General features: G+C 45.2%; 1 protein-coding gene across 15 annotated transcripts in view; it reads left to right on the top strand.

Moving 5' to 3' along the window:
* The window catches only part of foxp2 (forkhead box P2), a 103,442-nt gene that overhangs the window by 70,517 nt on the left and 14,107 nt on the right, over positions 1-18,818 (top strand). For 9 of the 15 annotated variants that reach the window (XM_069519384.1, XM_069519383.1, XM_069519380.1 and 6 more), the window contains 7 exons: positions 1,271-1,408; positions 2,877-2,966; positions 5,131-5,320; positions 6,491-6,800; positions 8,960-9,064; positions 15,750-15,837; positions 18,385-18,468. In XM_069519384.1, coding sequence (XP_069375485.1) covers positions 1,289-1,408; positions 2,877-2,966; positions 5,131-5,320; positions 6,491-6,800; positions 8,960-9,064; positions 15,750-15,837; positions 18,385-18,468 — 987 coding nt within the window. In that variant the 5' untranslated portion in view covers positions 1,271-1,288. The remainder of the gene's footprint in view (positions 1-1,270; positions 1,409-2,876; positions 2,967-5,130; positions 5,321-6,490; positions 6,801-8,959; positions 9,065-15,749; positions 15,838-18,384; positions 18,469-18,818) is intronic. The other 6 variants (XM_069519381.1, XM_069519377.1, XM_069519378.1 and 3 more) reach the window with 2 other exon arrangements.

Raw genomic sequence — 18,818 nt, 5'->3', positions numbered from 1 at the left:
TTTTTTTGGTTTAATTTTCATATTGAGAAAAATTACTGAGGTTTTATTTTGAAAAGTTGTGAAATTGGGTCTGAAGATTGTGTCGATTGCTCTGAAATAGCCGACATGAAATGTATGACCAAATAACACCACTATGCAGATAAACCAAGTAGCATGATCACAAAGTTTCCAACTTCACTTTTCACAATATCCTCTTTATGAAAAGCAAAGCTCTGTACACAATGTCCAGCAGGATGTTTGAGGAAGACAAGTTTAGAATAATTCTGCTGTAGCTCTGATCAACATACAAACAGGCACTTTGAGTCTAGACAATGTGTGTAACTCACAAGTAAACACAAATCAAAAGTATTGTCAAAAGTTGCTCCATTTTTAAGCAGCCACAATGAGCAGAAAGTGTGTTATTTGACTAAAGCCCACTCTCCCCTGTTAAAAATGTGCGCTCGTAACCAAAGACGCATCTTTCTCCATTGATCTGATGCCTCAGAAGCTGCTTTCGCTGCCGCCTTAGAACAGTTTGGCGGAAGTATAGGATCGTGTGTACTGTTTTGTTTTGCAGTTCTTCTACCGCAGCTTGACAGCTCATATTTTTAATGATTATCACTGAAGAACGACGCTTTTTTTTTCCAGCTGAGAGGAAGAACCAAGTGTGCTTTGGATGTTTTCTGTCAGAACGTGAATCTTGACAAACTTCAGAGGGCATTGAATAAAAATAAAAAATAAAATCTTAGGGCGAGACTCTAACCTAAGAGCCATGACCCAGCTGATTGTCCCCCTTCAGTGTGTCAACTTCAACAGTGTGCTTTTAAATCAACTTTAGCATTTTCCTTCTGTTTTTATTTTTTTACAACAGCAGCACTGATAGGCGCGCTAAAGTGGGGAAGTTCAAGGGTCCTGCTAATTAAGGTCTATGTCTATTTAAATCCCTCACTTCTCCCAGCGGGGTGCAGGCAGGAAAATAAGGATGTGCAACACAAAGGCACAGCACCCATCTGTCCTTCAGCATCTCCTCTAGGCCAGGCATCACAGCCATGGGAGGCCTGCTCTCCCTACTTCTCAAGTCACCAATTACCACACTCCCAGTAGAACCACGCCACTTGGCCTGACGCACGTCTCGGATGCTCTATTTTTCTCCTCCTTCCGTTTTTTACTCCCTCCATCTCTCTCTATTTCACTCCTATGCTCTCATTGTTTACTCATCCCTCCTGTGCTTTCTCAAATTTTATATTTCGTCCCTGATTCCACCCTTCGCCCTCTCGTCTGCCCCGTCCAGGTTCCCGTGTCGGTGGCCATGATGAGTCCCCAGGTGATCACGCCGCAACAGATGCAGCAGATCCTCCAGCAGCAGGTGCTTTCCCCGCAACAGCTCCAGGCCCTGCTCCAGCAGCAGCAGGCAGTTATGCTACAGCAGGTACGCGTGCATGCCCTTACACACTCCCACCTACATGTCTTGCACTGTCAACAGAAAACGACAAATGCATAGGGATGTAGAGTCACAAACATATACACAACCAAATTCATCGTAATCTACAAATTTCCACATCTATTCCTCCAACACACAATCTCATTTTGCAATCTTGTTGTGTGCAAACAGACACAACAACACACACATATGCGCCCACACTTCCCTGACTCACTGCTGTGCTCATGTATCAGCAGCCACCAGTCGCTCATGCCAACTCACCACAGCCCGGTGTCCTTGACATGCTTACCAAGAGGAATCTGAAATTGACATACTTGTTCGTGTCACCTCTAATTAACTCTCTCCAGTGTGTCGCTGGTTCAATTCCCTGACAAGCATCCATCAGGGAGCCGGTGAGAGAGAGCATGGCACAGTTGGGCTTGCAAACTGGAAGCTGAGTGATGGGTGACGGATGATGTAATATTTGGAATCAGCTTTGAGAAAAGCACACACTCGGCACAGACTCATGTCAAGAGTTGAAACACATTTCTCATTCATAGATTTGATTAAGGGGAAGAGAATTGTTTAATTAAGGACGTCAGTCATCCTGATTATTCCCCTTCATTAAGAGTGCTCACACTCTAGATTTGGTTTGAGTACAATGGCGTGCCTTTGTGCGACTTTTACCAAAACTTCAAGGCACTTCAGATTTTACACTTGAAAGTTGAACTGTGGTCACTATCCTTTTGTGTGAAATTTGCTCATATGGTACAATTGACAGGGAATTTGGGAATCACAGGATCAAAATTTTCCCTTGTGTCGATTAACTGATTGGAGCAATTTTCACAAAATAGTGTTCCTGGGACTCTAATTACTTTTTTTAACAAAAGGGTCTGTTAAATATTGTGGATATTTTTACAGCACTTAGCTAAGAACCGGACTGTGCCTTCCAGTCACCTGCTTCATGCGTCTCCTCTAGGCCAGACAGCCATATGAAATTTAACATCTTTTTTTTAGTAACTGTTACAACCTGTATGTTAAACGAATCAGTTCAACTCAGCGAACCTGTTCCTGAGAGGGTTTACATGGTTTGTTTCAACCACTAAGAAGGAAGCGAAGACCACTCTGGCTGCCAAAATATGTAGTTAATATGATGAATTGTTGCCCCTCGTGCAGAACTGTGCGACTATTAAAAGTCCATATGGAAAAGAGTGTGAAAGGTGGCAAGGATGCCAAAAGCAGCTGAAAACCTTATATCTTATAATGTGCAACAGTTTTCTGCATAACCAACATGTGGAGCAACAGCTGGAGATGAATTAGTGGAGAAAATGTTTACTTAATAATACTTTGAGTGGTTCCAGTCATAGCCTCTAAATATATTTTATTTGTATGGTTATTTATTGTTATCATGTTTATAAATGTGCATTGTCTGAATCTTATTTTCTAACTCTCTCTGTGCATTAATGTGTCTGCACAGCAACACCTGCAGGAGTTTTATAAGAAACAACAGGAGCAGCTTCATCTGCAGCTTCTGCAGCAGCAACATCCTGGCAAACAGGTTAAAGAGGTGGGTGCAGCACTTCCACACATTTTCACCACACAAAAAAATGATGCCAATGACTCAAAGGAGACGGAACAAGTTGGACTACATGCGTAGAGACACAGGAATGACTGTAAATGTAGGGTAAGAAGAAAGTACAGCTGCTTTGAGACATGCACTGAACTCCGATAATCTCCTGACATTCTTTGGTGGGGCTGTATGTGAGAACGCAAAGAGTAAGAGGCCTAGACTTTGGGAGAAAATTGGCTCCAATAATTAGAACATTCTCTGGAGTTCTGAAAACAGCCTAAATAACTGAGCTGGAGTATTTTCAATATTGTTTAGCAATTTAAAAGTAATTAAACTGGTTATTTTGTATTACTGATATTGGTCAGGTCACTTGTAAGTAGCCTCCTATCAAAACATCAGCTAGACTCTTGCAACTGTTCCTGGGAATGACTCCGTTAAAAGAGATTTTCTCAGTGACGACAAACACTCCCACACAATCACTGATTTATTGAAACCAGACCAGAGACAGAGGTTTCCTGGGTCCAACTCATTAATGAACTGTTTCTGTGGCCATGTGCGCACGCCGCTTAAGTTACAGCACACGACACTCATAAATCACGGTGACAGGCAGACGGTCGACAGACACGGCTCTGTCCCATCCTCTCTGGCTATCAGAGGAGTGGAGCCCGAGCATGACAACCCAAGCCACGTCTGTGTAACTGAGCTGAACCCTGAGAGCCGGTCTGGAGATGCATCCAGACGACGCTCTACATGCGGAAGCGGTTAAATTGATCAGAAAAAATAGAAGCTATCACATAAACACACGCTCCTCTCTTTTCTCCTTTCTTTCCGCGTGTTGCACCTCCTCGAGCAGCCCATTACGCTGCCCCTCACAGGAAGCCCGCCGCTGACCTCCCGGCGGCTTTGTTTCTGTTTGGATTTGCGAATCGAGTTTTTCAGGGCCCCCGCCATCAAATATGGAATAGAAATTGCTCCCTTATTTCTCTCGAGGCAGGATGGAGGTGCGGGGAGGGCAAACCGCCTCCCTCCATCACTCCATTATGCAGCCTGTTTTCCAGTGAGTGCATCACAAGTTTTACTCCCCCCCCCACTCACCACCTCCCACCTCCCCCAGGTCTACCGTGTTATAAACATACAGAAACATACGAGCATGACATGCTGTATGCACATACACTACACATGTATATGGAGGGGAGAGGAAAATTGAAAACCATCAAAGTTGCAGTTAAAACGTTGCCGATATGCATCCTTCGTTTTGACGTAAAGAAAAAGAATAAAACTGATTATTACCTCGTTTTTTGTTGGTGTTTTATAGTTCAACACAAGACATGACACTGTTTTATAGTTTGGAGCCAAAGCTTTTGTTTTATGCCCTGAAATCTACTCCCTCTCTGACTTATTTTTACTGCAGTGATGTTCCTTCGTTTTGTTGTTGTTTTTTTGTTGTTGTTTTGCACCAGGCTTATGCAATTGCCAGTCTGGCCCCAGCAATAAACAACTCTGTGAGGCAGGGAGAGAGAGAGAGAGAGACAGAGAAAACAGGGTGAAAGAGGGGAGGGAGATGCGATGTGCATGTGTGTATGCGTCTGTGTGTGTTTATATTTGCGTCTGTGCATTCACACGCCGTAAATCTCTTATTCCGCTCGCTCCCTCTGGCCACATAAGCTGTAACAGACCATCAGTGAAGGCGAGACAATTAACCATCAGCAGCGGAGGGTGTGTGTGTGTGTGTGTGTGTGTGTGTGGGATTGAGGATTATACCAGAAGCTTAGTATCATACACAATCACAAGCCACATACACTGAGAGGCTTGCAAGGTTTTTTTCAGTCTATCAACGCGAGCTTTGTGATTCTGTTATGTGTGCATGTGCTCTCTTGGACACACACACACACAAAGAGATGAAAAAGGCATCAGTGCTGTGGTACAGCCCAAAAAAATCAGGCGGGAAGACCGAGCGAGCACAGACAGAGAGGGGGAGAGCATGCGGGGAGACGGAGGGAAGAGGCAGAGAGGTGTAGCTAAGGTCACGGCAGAGGCGAGTGAGTGCAGACACACGCGGCACAAGCGTTGCTCGGTTTTCGTCGCTCCTCTCCCTCTCTCTGTTGTTAATTCGCCTGTAATTTTCTCTCTCCTCTCCTCCTCCTCCTCCTCCTCTCTATAGCAACAGCAACAGCAGCAGCAGCAGCAGCAGCTGGCCGCCCAGCAGCTCGTCTTCCAGCAGCAGCTCCTGCAGATGCAGCAGCTCCAGCAGCAGCAGCACCTGCTCAACATGCAGCGGCAGGGCCTGCTCTCGCTGCCGGGGCCCGCTCCCGGCCAGGCCGCCCTGCCCGGTCAGACCCTGCCCCCGCCAGGTAAGAGGGAGAAGAAGGAGGAAGGGACGCGGGAAGCGGTGGGAGGGAGAGGGGAGGTGTTGCATGCGGTCGTGTTGATCCTGAGCATGTGACTCGCAGCAGCAGCAGCAGTCACATGCTTCCTGTGTTTTCTCTGTCTGTCCCCCTCTCTTCCTCTGTCTTCCTGTCCTTCCTGTCTTTGTCATCCTCATTTGTATGCACCCGTGTCCCCTCAAAGTATGGTTATCTCTAAGTATGTTTGTCTGTCTGCCTCCCCCTCATTGGTATGCTCTTCTGCCATCCACTTTTTCCCTAACTCCTCCACATTATCATTTTGTTTAGTCCTACTCTCTCTCTCTCTCTCTCTTCTTGTCTGATTATGGCTTTCTTTGTCTACCTCTGTTTCTCTCTCAGTTCTGCTCTGCTTATGTTTGTTGTTTCTTCCATCTCTGTTTCTATTCCCCCTGCTCCCCAACCCCTTCCTCCTTGTTGTTGTTGTTGTTTACTGCCTTCGCTGAGAGCCAGTGAGAGGAGAATAAAAAGGACACAGAGAGAGAGAAATGGGGGTGAAAGCAGGCTCCATTTTCTCCTCCCCGAGCCAAGTAAACACCTATGTTTGTTGTTTACCACCAAAATGGCGGAGATGGAAAACAACAGCCAGGGAGATGTTAGGAGGGAAATCAAAGCAGGGACTGTTGCCCAATTAGTTGGCAGGAGGGAAACAAGCGTTGGACAAATCGTGTTTATCTCAGATGCAACAGCACACGTTCTCTCTCATCAATGTTTTACAGCTCAAAATGCCAAACTTAGAACTACATGAGCGGTTTGTTAACAGGTAGCACTGATACTGAACTGGGCAGAGAGGAAGAAAAACAATTTTGTTGAGCAGCTCAGTGTTCACGGAGTTCAAAGTCAGGTCTGCAGTGACGTGGCACTAAATAAAAGTCACTTAGCGAGAGAGAGGCCTTGAGTCATGTCACTTTATAAAACTTTCATAGCTGTTGAATAAAGAGTTTGGAATCAGCTGTTGTCTCACACTGGATGAGAGGAGTAACCTGATTCTGTAAATATTCAGTTTAAGAGCACAATCTCACACATGCAGCGAATATCGCCTGTCAGAGGTTCCTCTCACCCTTCCCCTACTCACCCAACTTTTTCTTCCTCTTGGTCTCTCCATCCTCGTTTCTCTAGCAGGCCTGAGCCCTGCAGAGCTCCAGCAATTGTGGAAGGACGTAACTGGAGGTGGAGGCGGCGGCCACGCCATGGAGGACAATGGCATTAAACACAGCAGCAGCGGCACCGGCACTGGCGGCGGAGGTGGCGGAGGTGGTGGCGGCGGCGGCTTGGACCTCTCCACCAACAACTCTTCCTCAACTACCTCCTCCTCCAATCCCGCAAAAGCATCGCCTCCCATCTCACACCACTCCATCGCCAACGGACAGTCACCCGCCCTCAACCACAGACGAGAGAGGGAGCGGGAACGGGAAAGGGAGCGAGAGAGGTAATTGAAATGTCATCCACCCACCGTTTTTGATCACGGCGCCAAAGGGATAAAGAAGCAGAGAAGATGAAAAGTTTACAGAGGCATTGTTTGTTACCCGACAAACAAGCTTGTTGTTTTTGTGCCATGCAGGAACACATGAGAACGCCGCACTCTGCTCCCATCCAGAGTGTTTGTCCTCGTTTAGAATAACAGCATTGCCACTACAGGGAAAACATGGTGTTTTGTTTATTTGTTCAATAGTTTATTAGTGTCTTAGCAATATTAAAAAAAGAAATAGCCTTGTTCTCCCGGGGGACTGTGCGCATTGAACACACTTAGCTTGCACACAGATATCAAAAGCAGGGGAAAGGAAGCCATGCAGGCAGGCGCAGTTACAACAAGCCTCTCTGGCAGGCAAGACAGGCTAACCTGCTTGTACATTAAGTATTTAGTGCTTTCTTTCTTTTTTTCCCCGCTTTTGAAAATTACCTTCCTTGCTTACTTGTCATGTAAACAGAATATGTGATGCCTTGAGTGGCATTTCCAGGATGTTTATCCTTGTGATGGCGTCTTTTATAAATGCACCCCAGCACCAAAACACTGAGTGTTTCACATATCTGCCTATGTGGCCCATGCATTATTCAAAGGCTTTTTCTTGGGCGATATTATAATAAGGACTTAGGGTAGCGGCGTGTGCGAGTATGTGTCTGTGTGGATGCGGGGTAGAGACTCACACTGGAGGTGTAATTGGTTTAAAGTAGATGCTATCTCTCCAGTAGCACTAAAAGGAGGCTTGAAGAAGATATCTTTAGAGGGAAGAGGGGAATAAAGTGAGAGGTAGGAAGGAGGATGAGAAGAGGAGGAAGAAAAGAGGGGGGAAAAAAAGACTTTATCTGCCCATGTCCCAAGGGGTGTGTGGTGTGTCATAATGATCGAACATGGAGTATTGTCAGGAGCACTGCTTACTAACATGCCACCGATCGATGCGGGGGAAGCCCCTCTGTAAAACGCAGGGTGAGCTGTCCCAGTGCTCACACACATATTCATTGACCACACACACACACAGGCGTGCATGCACATCCACCACAAACAAACATGCACAGACGTAACCTATGCGTAGACAAACACACACACGCACACAGCCCTGCACACTTCTTCTTATGCACGTTTCCGCACACAGACAGAGACAGCACCAAGACTAAAGGTTAAACTGTCATCTTTAATTGGACGTGCTGTCTAGGCAGGGTCGTAACTTATTTGGGTGCCATTTGAAAAACACCAGAGCGCCCCCTCTGCTCCCCTTGTCCTCGAAGAAACATAAGTTACACACAGTATTAATCTCCTGATGAAAATTATATGGCTGTCTGGATTTTTAATGTTTACTCCAAAGCCTCCAACCCCCTCCTCCCTGTAATAGCTTTACAAGATGGGATGGTGGAGACAAAGCTTCTATAATCTCCACTATAGACTTCCATTGGCAGCAATAGAGGACATAAAGAAAATATTAAAAACAAACAAACTGTAGTGGACACAGGGTTAAGTTCAGGTAAAGGTGTCTGTTGGATGGAAGATCCTAGATGACACTTGGAGCATTGGGAGTTAGTAGTTCTGTAACCTAACTGTGTCCAGAATGCGCTAAGCTATAAAAGTTGTTAAAAATCAATCCTTAATTTAACTGGCTGTCAATGAAGGGAGGCAGGAGTCAGAGGGTTGATTTTGGCTTTATTTCGTGGGTAAAAGTAACAAGGTTTAACAAATTTATTGACATGGGCTTTAGAATTTAGTTGTTAATCAAATTTGACATTGAGGTAATTGGCTGTGGATTTAATGTTTCTTGCCAGTGAACCAATAAACAGTTGTAGTTTGCCTGTTAGGTGATCAGGGTCAGAGATTATTACTTCAACATGTGGTAACATGGTTGCATGTTGTGGTTATTTAGATAGAGTTGACATGAATTGTTAGATACGCTGGCAAACTCATTACCTCTGTCAAGCATGTTATGTTTTCTGTGTCTGTTTGTTTGTTAGCATGAATATGCATAAACTACAGGAGGGCTTTCTGTTGTTTTTGATTTCTTTTTTTGATCCCTCCCCTGACCTTCCTCCTCTTCTTTGCTGTTTTTGTTTTGCTGTTTTTCCCTTTCTTATTCCTCCTCTCTTTTTTCTTCCTCTCTGTAGTTCACTACATGAAGAAAGTGGAGGCACCCACCCGCTGTACGGTCACGGCGTGTGCAAGTGGCCCGGCTGTGAGAACATCTGCGAGGAATTTGGACAGTTTTTGAAGTAAGAACACGCACCATGACCCAGATGTTACACTGGAGATGATGCCTGCTCACTTGTCACTGTTTAAACCTTTCGTCTGTGGAATCAGAGCTGACCGTTTAATACATATATTCAACATATCTTTCTATCAAGAGATGGTTTATTGAACTTTCAGATGTTCTTGGTTCAGACGCCAACAAAGTCTCTGACTGATGATTTGAATCATTGACTGTGAGACAGCTCTAAGATTGTGTGTGTACAAGAGGCTAACGTGTGTTTTACCCTAAAAAAAAACACAAGTTACCCTCTATACTACATCACCTCCTTTTTCTAGGTACTTTTCCTCTGTTCAGAAAAATACAGAAAACAAAATACAGTAACATCTGGCTTTTGTCTGCAATGGAAATGGATCTGGTCAAATGTGTCTCTGATCAGCGGTTATGGAAACATGACACCCAAGTCTAAGACAGCAAAGTGAGAGAGCTCTGTGTTTTTGGTGCATTTGTGAAATTTTGAAGCCTGTTTACCTGCGTTTAAAAAAACCTGTGTAAGCTCACTAATTTAGTTAGTAAAAGAGGTGAGTACAGAGTAGCCTAATAAAGAAAACATCACTTCCTTTGAAAGAGCCCACTTTGACCTTCCTGACGGCCAGTTGACAGGGTTCAGCTCGAGCAGCGGCAACTCTAAATCCATAACAAATCTGCTTCCTGGAATGGCCTGATAGGTTTGTGAGAAAAAAACCAAAAAAGAAACGTCAGGAAGCTAATGGCAACTCGCACGGCCGCACACTTTACCTCCACAACAAAGGCCCCCATTCACTGTTGTCATGGTGCGGGCGCCCGAGCGAATGAACTCTTCATGCTCCATCAACAATTTAGTTAATTAGCTCATTTGTAATTGGCCGGCTTTGTTGCCAGGATGTTAGTGGGGGGACATCAAAAGAAGAAGGTGTTTGCAGTGCTGCCGATTACAGGTTATCACATTGCCACTCACTATGAGTCTCTCTCTCTCTCCCCCTGTCTCTCCCTGGGTCTCTTGCCCTCTCTCACTATCACTCTCTCCCTGGCTCCCTGCTCTCACACAGAGAAGAAAAGAAAGGGAAAGCTTTTTAATTTGAATATTCTAATTAGATTTGTAATTAACTGTGAAATAACGATCTGCCGAGTGTTTTTCATGGGCTGTAAACGTCCATGTGAATTCGCATAAACTCTTGAAATCAGGACATTGTTCTGGCGTATTTTTTTATTTCCAAATTAGGCATTTTTTTCACAGTAGTGACTGTGATAAGTTGCAGAAAAAAATAATACAAGAAACTAGTCCACCAATGGGATGTGCTGCAGGATTTAGGTCAGGCATGTGCCACTTCCTCCGCAGCTTATGAATTAAAGCTGAAAAGGTGTTTCTATAAAATGAAATGACACTAATAAACACAGTGTTTACCCAAAGACACAGACAGGCTGCGTTTTCACACCCTGTCAAGGCGCACAATACACTCAGCGGAATCATAACTGACAGCGATGGATTTAAATGAATCCGAGGTGAATGTATATTACAACGATCGCCTGACAAGTGTGTTTGCTTATCCCCTGTGGAAAATGTGCCACATACATGTTCATGTCAATATCAATTTTCCGGAGCCGAGCATAGCACATCCATAAGCATCAGCTTGTGCGATTTCACGCTTGATTCTTATGAAAAGCCAGCATGTGTACAGTGCATCGTCCGACCTGGACTTCACGAGCGCTAGTCCCGGTGGAGGAGTTTGCCTTGCAGCTTGGGAACGTGTGTGTGTGTGTGAGTGAGGTCGCATGCTGCAATCGGATTAGCAGGTTTTCTGATATCTTGTCCCATCACCTTGGTACACTTGCTTAAAGAAGACATCAGTCTATCCCTCCGCACTGTACGCTCGGCTCGAACACACACACTGTGTGCTCTTAGGATACTGTGTCTAGGTAGCTTAGCTGGTTATTTAGGTGAGGGGGCCCAGAGATTCGCTGTATAAAGCAGCGTGTCTGTGAATTCGCTAAGCTGCACGGGTGTAAAGATAAACTGAGAGTGCAAGGGAGACAGAGAAAACAGGTAGATCTCAAACTTGTAAGCACAGTTTGGCAGACGGTTTTGTAAGAACGCTTGCCAGAACAACGGGTGCAACACAACAGAGCAGTTTCCGTGGTTCAGCTCCCCCTCCCCAAAGTCAGAGGCTGGCTCTATACTATAACCCAGCCAACACATGAAAAACAGACGCCAACAAAGACTGCAGACTCGTCATCAGAACAAAGATGGCTGCTCTGTGGCGTGCCTCGGAGCAGTGATTGTCGGTGTCAGAGGGAGTTCTTTCATGTTCCCGGAGATGCCAGTCGACTGCACACACACACACACACACACAGGCGCAGTTTAAATGGGGGTTACATAAAGCGGGTGTCAGATTTAGATGACAGTCTAGATGTCGGTAGTTGGGTGTGGGTTACGTGTGCGGGGAGGAGGGGGGGACCCGAGTTAAGCTGGCGTCTTGTAGCTCGCTGTAGGAGCTCAGCTCGGCTCAGTGGCGGTGACACGTTTAGTCGCCTATTGTTTTGTTGCGCGGAGAAACTTGTCAAGATCAGCATTTAATAACTCTTTAGTGTGCTTTTAAGTGTTCTCACCTGGAAAAGGTAGCCGCGAGGTGGCTGGCATCCTGAATTAGCTCTCTGAAGTTCAAAATGGAATAATATCACTCTGTGTGTGGGTGTGTTTGTGTGTGGGTGTGTATGTAAATTACAGGCGATGAGAGAGAAAAACCTTAACACTATTAGTGCATGTGCTGGAGCTATTTCTGTGTGGAGCCTTTTACAGTAAATATAACAAACACACAATAAAGGCTGGAACATTTCCATGGTTCATGTCTCACTTGCAGATCTCTGTGAAGTCATATTTGAGTTCTCCATAGATCCACTCGTGATTTCTGATCAGAAGTCGCGGTTTAAGTTTAAAATCCACTTAAATGTTAGAATTCATTTTAAAATCTTATTGTTGACTGTTAAGGCCAGTTGCACTTAAGTACAATTTAGATCTGATACCAGATCTGAGGTCTTTATAGAGGCCCTGTTCACCATTCCACAGTCCCAGCTGAGGTGACCAGTCCTTTTCTGTCAGGGCTCCCACTCTTTGGAACAATCTCCCTGAGGAAATCCATCTGGCAAACTCTTCATCCTCTTTTAAATATCTCATAAAGACCCATTTTTATAGGTGAGCTTTCTCCAGGTTCCGATCTGAGCAACTATTTTAATTACCCTATAATGTTTTATTCTATCTCTATTTTCTCATCTGTAACCTACTATTATAATAATTCTCAGGTCCAACTGGTTTTGACACATGATTTTAAACAGACCCAGGACCCGAGGTAAAGGAACAGGGCCTCAGGTCTTACAGTTCGGTTGGACCTGTGAAGACCTCAACTCTGGACAACTGTTAATTAAAAATAATTCCTAATTTCCTGCTTCTATCAGCTATAAATATATATACTTGATTATCACATCCAGTTTCATGTTTCTTAACCAGCATCGACACGCCACCCCCATACACACACTTTGGCCTTTTACCTCACATCCCTTCGTTTAAATGAATGTCCTCCCACCACAGTCAGTCTACACATAAACAGATATTTGCTCCCACACTTACACACACGCAGACACACACTTAACTCTCTGTCACCACTCCACTTTCCTTATTACTGGCAGGAAGGCAGGCTCCATGTTAAAATGGCAAGCTCAGCCGCTAACCTGAACGCTGGTGTCTGTAACCTGCTGCTAATTAAACCCACAAGGCAGCAGCCAAGTGTCTTTGTCTCTATATAATGTACACACACACACACACACACACACACACACACACACACACACTGTGGAGACAGGCAGCCAGGCCCTTGGCCCCTGGATAGCTGCGTTTCCCTCTACCCCACCACATGTCTACTGCTCTGTGACAAGACCTTTAAAACGGAGGGCATTACTTATGCACTGCCACCATGGGGAGAGTGTCTGTGCATGTGTGCGTTTGTGCATGTGTGTGTGCGTGCTGGTTTATGCACACTAGTAGGCACAGTACTTGTGTAGCTACATATTATTGTGTTGACGCTGCTTCTGTTCCGTATCTGACCGTTGATGTATGTGTTTGCGTGTCACGCGTAGACAGCCAGGGGGCCGGACTTGCTGTTCTCTGCTGGGCCTTCCTGGCCCCTAATGACACACACAGACAATTAGCACAAGTACATCATCCATACATGCTGGCTTGAGTAGATTTATTATTGGGCCCTTAGTGGACGTTGATGGCATATACATATTCATATCCGCAGCTATGGGGAAAAAGGGAAAAAAACAAAACCATGTCTTCTTTTAAAGACGAGAGAGACTCTGCAGGGTCCAGTAAGAATAAATCTTTGTGTGTTTGAAAAAAAACAACATCTATGTCTCACCTCTCCATTCCTCTCAGTCTCAATTTATCAGTCTCTTTGTCTCTTTATTTGCTCTCATCTCTTCTCCTCTGCCGCATCTCTCAATCCTCCCATCTCCATCTTTTTTCACACGGCCTTTGTCACATGGGTAATTCCCTCTTCGTGGCAGAAATCAATGTGCCTCTAAAACGCGGTTTGAACGGTAAACATAAACAGCAAGACAAGCGGGTTGGGGCCGGCTGTGAAACAAGCATCCTCCAACCTCCAGGTTTAAACCATTACACCTGGATGAGACACTCTAGTTCCTTGTTTTTATTCACTTGCAAGTTATTTAGATTTGTTTGGTTAAGAGGCAAGCAAAAGGAGGCAAAGATCGGAATACAGTGAAATGGCAATTTTCACAAAGAGAAGGGTAAATAAAGGTAAATAAATAAGACGTTCTTTCATTATTCCCTGCCTGTCTGCGTCTCACCCCCTCCTCCCTCCACTCTGTCTTTGTGTGGCATTATTAATGCACAGCAGGACATGCTGCCATTTGAATATTTCATAAATGCATGTAGTAATCTGCCTGTAATCACCTCGCTAACTGGCCAGCGGTGGAACGCCATGTGTACGAATAGAGCTGGACCCTGGAGAGGCCTTCGCACACACATATTGACAAAATATGAGGAAAAACATGGTGCTTGTCGATGAGAGGAAAACTCTATAAAGATTTCTCCCTCCTCTTTCTCTCTTATTTTTTTTTTTGTAATGAGGTATCTTCAGGGACGTTGAGCGGCGCGCCCTGTGCTTTTGAAGCAGCTGTAATTCATGACACACGCCATACATCAAGTGCATAAGATAGCATTATGGGCAGTGAAATGAAAAGGGTATTTGCAACATTAGTTCCCTCATCCTGCGAGGGACGTGATTAAATGATTAATGAAATGCCCCCTTTTTTTTTGCATGCGCATTTCTGAAACAGCAATTAGGCACAGGGCTGGAGAAATCCACCGGCTCGTCCCTCCCCTCCTCCGCAGCCATCCCTCATCCATCCGCACCCCTCCTCTCTTTCTTTTTTCTTTTTTTTTAATGCTACTTCATTCTTGATTTATAATGAAACATTTCTGAGCATTAAGGAGCGGGAATGGCCGCAAAAGTACGAGCAAGGATGAGATGTTTTTCAAAAAGGTGCAACTGTACTATTCAGCTCTTGATTGGCAGGCCGAGATAAGGCAGCTCGATGAGTTGTCTTGTTTTGCACGTGGCCGATAAACATTAGGTGAGGGGGTTCGGAGTAGAATGGTGGGAGAGTGTATTACTTGCTAGGTGTTCGCAGCAATCTTCGCGTTTGTGTGTGTGTTCTTAGATAAAGTGAAAGCCAGAGACAGGGAGAGAGATTTTGTTCTCCCTCTAATGCACTGGAGGCAGAGCTGTAAATGATCATTGAAGGGTCTGCAAGCTAACCTATAATTACTGGAGATAAAGTGGCAGCTCTGGCATTTCATAAGCATTTCTCCTCAAAGCCCGCTTTGTGAGTTTGTCACCAATGATCATTTAGATAGAGGCTCATTACCCAGCATCACAACACTTTAGAAACCCCCTTTTTCTCCCCATATTTGTATACTGTGTTTTTTTTCTTCTCCTCCATGTGTGTGTGTGTAGCAGGAATAAAGGTCTACCTTAATGGTGAAGCTCTTTTGTGTCCTTATAGACGAAATCCAATCAAGACAAAAAAAACCTCATTGACTGTTATGGCTGTCTGGCTGCCTTTTTCTTCTAATGAGGCGAACACACCAGATACATTTATTATGTCTGCTGCTGCCGCTGGATAATGCACCTTCCGTTTGAAGAGCTCGCTTTTGTGTGTCAAATGTTGCCGGTGTTAAATCGCGTGCATTGTTTTCGGTAAACGAAGGAGACAAAAGCCGTTCTGCTGGGCTGGCATCTTTTATTCTGAGCAGAGAAAGCAGCGCCCGGGGTGGCACCAGAGTTAGCCATCTAAACTGGCACAGGGCCCATTGTCATGTTAAACATGGCACCACACACCGTCATGTTACTTCTAATTACCTCGTTTCACCGTGGAACAATGGCTCCTAACAGGATCCTATAGATGACTGCCTCAGTATAGAAATATTATCGTTAAAAGCAAAACAGTGGTGAAGTTGATACGGTAATTATCATCCTCCACAGTTTGGATCATACTAAAAAAGAATTTGCTGTGGTGCTGGCGTTTACATACGTTTGAATTGGTGTATAACCTCTCTCTCTCTCTCTTTCTCTCTCTCTCCCTCCCTCCAGGCATCTAAACAATGAACACGCCCTCGACGATCGGAGCACAGCTCAGTGTCGAGTCCAGATGCAAGTCGTACAGCAGCTAGAAATACAAGTAAGTTTTCCTTTTTGCAATAAAGAACATCTCAGGACACAAGTTGGAACAAAGCCACTAACTAACTAGAAGGGTCTGTGGTTCAATCCCCGGCATCTCCACTCTGCATTCTGAAGCGCCGTTGGGCAAAAATGTAGTTGCTGCGGACATTCTCCGGAGTTTCTCCTCCCAGCCCCACAGTAAAAACTCTGGATAATGTCCGAAAGAGCCCATGTAAGCAAACAGCGGGAGAAAAAACCAAAAGAATATGAATATCTTGGTATGAAGAAGCAGAAAAAGATGTTTAGTTGGAATGACAACATGATACGAGAGCTTTATTCGGTAAGGGCCTGACGCCAGTGTCGAGGTGCCATAAACAAAAACATCTCTGCCTCGTGCCTCCTCCCTGCTGCGCCACCCCTGACCAGTCTGACCAGAGAACCTCCTGCTGCGTTCTTGATGTGTTGGAGGGAAACTCCAGAGAAAGGACCCAATTGTGCCCTCTCCAGCGTTCATGTCTGAAAAGCGCAATATAAATGAAGCCCATTTACCATTTATCATATAGTCAAACTTTTTACAGTTGTCACATTTTACTGTCGTGAAATCACCTCTTGTTTAAGTCGCCAATCATCCCGTCCAAACTTTATTTCTTAAAGTTGTGTGAGCGAGAGAGTGAGGCCACATTGTGGTCCGCTTAATATTTTCCAAGACAAGCAGGACCTGCTGGATTCAACAAAGCCACTAAACAAAGGAATCCTCAGGCCTTACAACCAAAGCCATTATGGCTGTTTTAATTGAATTAAGCGTGTGCTTTATTTTCTCAGCTTTCTCTTTTTCTTTCCAATTAATAGCGAGCGCATCTCTCCCGGTCTGCTGTGTTAATTAACTGCACTTTGCACCTGAAGAAAGCTCAAAAGGAGGGAACTATTTTCAGTAGGTGGAGCGTGACCTTATTAAGAAGTCATGCTGGCTAGATAATGAGAACGCTGATTGAGCGCTCTCATTATTACTCAGCACTGGCGTCCGCTGCTCGCCTTCCTTTTTAGAGACAAATAGATGTGTATATGTTTTAAAAGTGGGATCAAACAGTGACGGATGGAAATATTCGGACAGGACGGTTGAATCTGGGCCCAGCTCCTCCAGAGGGTGGGTTTAAAAAATGTAAATGGTTTGTAGCGCTTGTCACTACAGTTTTGTCATTCACCCACACATTCGTAGAGTGCATGGAAGTCCCAGACTCACACACTGCAAGCGCAGTGTCTTGCCCACTTTGGGATCAAACCGCCGACCCTCTGCTCAGTGAACAGCCCGCTCTACCTCCTGAGCACCAGCTTCTCCCCGATTTAGTAAAACAGAAAATAAAATCAGATCCAAGTTATTTATTCAACTCGATCTCATTGTGTGTTTTGTTTTTCATTCCAACACAAAGCTACCGAAGCTTGCTCTCTTCACTGTGACCAATTACTGTGTTGTGTGTCCTGCTTCTTCTCCTCTCTTACATTCTTTCATTTCTTCATCCCTCTCTTCTTTTCTTTCTCCTCCTGCACGAGAGCCATCACTCGTAATGAGGCCCAGCTCTGTGCGTGTGTGTGCACGCCCACTTGCTTGTCTGTTTTTCCTTGTGTATGTGTGTGTGTATATTAAGGGTGTGCAGGGGCTGAGTCTTTCACAGGGTCCAGTCCCTGTCACTCCCCGTGAATTAGATTGATGATAGGCGATGGCCGGGGCCACTAACTGGACGGGGGAGGCGGGGCCGCCCGGCACCCTGTTTGGAAGACCTCTTCACCTCTCAGCAGCTGCTGGCTGCACTCCACCCCCTAACAGTGTCCACAGGACTTTGAGCAGACACTCAGGACCACCTAATTTATGGCCCAAGTAGCTTGTTACTGTCAGAGCCTCGCTGACCTAAATTCTGCTATTGACAAAAAGATGAAATGCTATTTGTTTTGCCTGACCTGTCTCACCCGTCTCCCCTCTTCCCTCCCCCCGAAGCCTCTGGTGTTCTCCTCACAGCGCCAGCAGAACTGTTGTGTTTCTCTCACTTGGTTTATATCAAACCTTTGCTATGTTTCTCCTCTTCCTTTCCTCTTCCTCTCCTATCTTCTTCTCCTATATTCTCCTCTTCCTTTCTTCTTCCTCTCCTCTTCTGTTCCTCTCTCTCCTCTCGTCTCCTTTCCTTTCCTCTTGTCTCCTCTCCTCTCCCAGCTTTCCTCACCTCTACTTCTTCTCCTCCTTTCCTTTTCAATCTCTCTTCTTCCTTGCTTCTGCTCCTCCTCTCCTCTCCTCTCTTCTCCTCTTCCTTTCTTCTACTCCTCCTTTCCTCTTCCTTTCCTCTCCTGTTCCTGTCTGCTTCCTGTCCTCTTGTCTCCTCATCGCTCATCATCCTCTCCTCTCCTATAGCTTTCCTTTCCTCTCCCAGTTCTCTTCCTCCCCTGTTCCTCTCCTCATCTCCTCCTCCTCTCCTCTTGTCTCCTCATCTCTCCTCTTCCTCTCGTTTTCTCTCCTCTCACCCCCCCCCCTTCTAATCAACTCTAATGCACACTCCCTCTTTTCTCTCTCTCCAAACAGCTTTCTAAAGAACGTGAGCGTCTTCAGGCGATGATGACCCACTTGCACATGCGGCCCTCGGAACCTAAGTCATCTCCCAAACCAGTGAGTGCATATTGCTCCGGCCGCTGTAAACAGGCCTCCACGTAGAAAAATGGACAGTTTAAGCACCAGGCAGTTGTTTGAGTGAAAGACAGATGATGAAAGAAGGCGAATGGGAGTTGTGATGCGTAAGTTATATTCGCTTCTTATCGGGTGAGAGGACAATAGAGTTTGGAAGTGTATTAGATAGCGGAGCGGCAGAGTCCTTGTCTAAAACGCAGGGTCATTTCTTTTGTGATGGATATAATGGCCAAAACAACCTGTTGGCCGCTGATGACTGTTTGGCTCGGTGTCCACGGGAGCACTCACAAACGGAATGAAAGCTGAGAATATATATCATTTGAACAACAAAC

Source organism: Paralichthys olivaceus, chromosome 23 (assembly GCF_024713975.1).
Source record: "Paralichthys olivaceus isolate ysfri-2021 chromosome 23, ASM2471397v2, whole genome shotgun sequence".
NCBI lineage: Eukaryota > Metazoa > Chordata > Actinopteri > Pleuronectiformes > Paralichthyidae > Paralichthys > Paralichthys olivaceus.
This window is presented reverse-complemented; position numbering and strand designations above follow the sequence as displayed.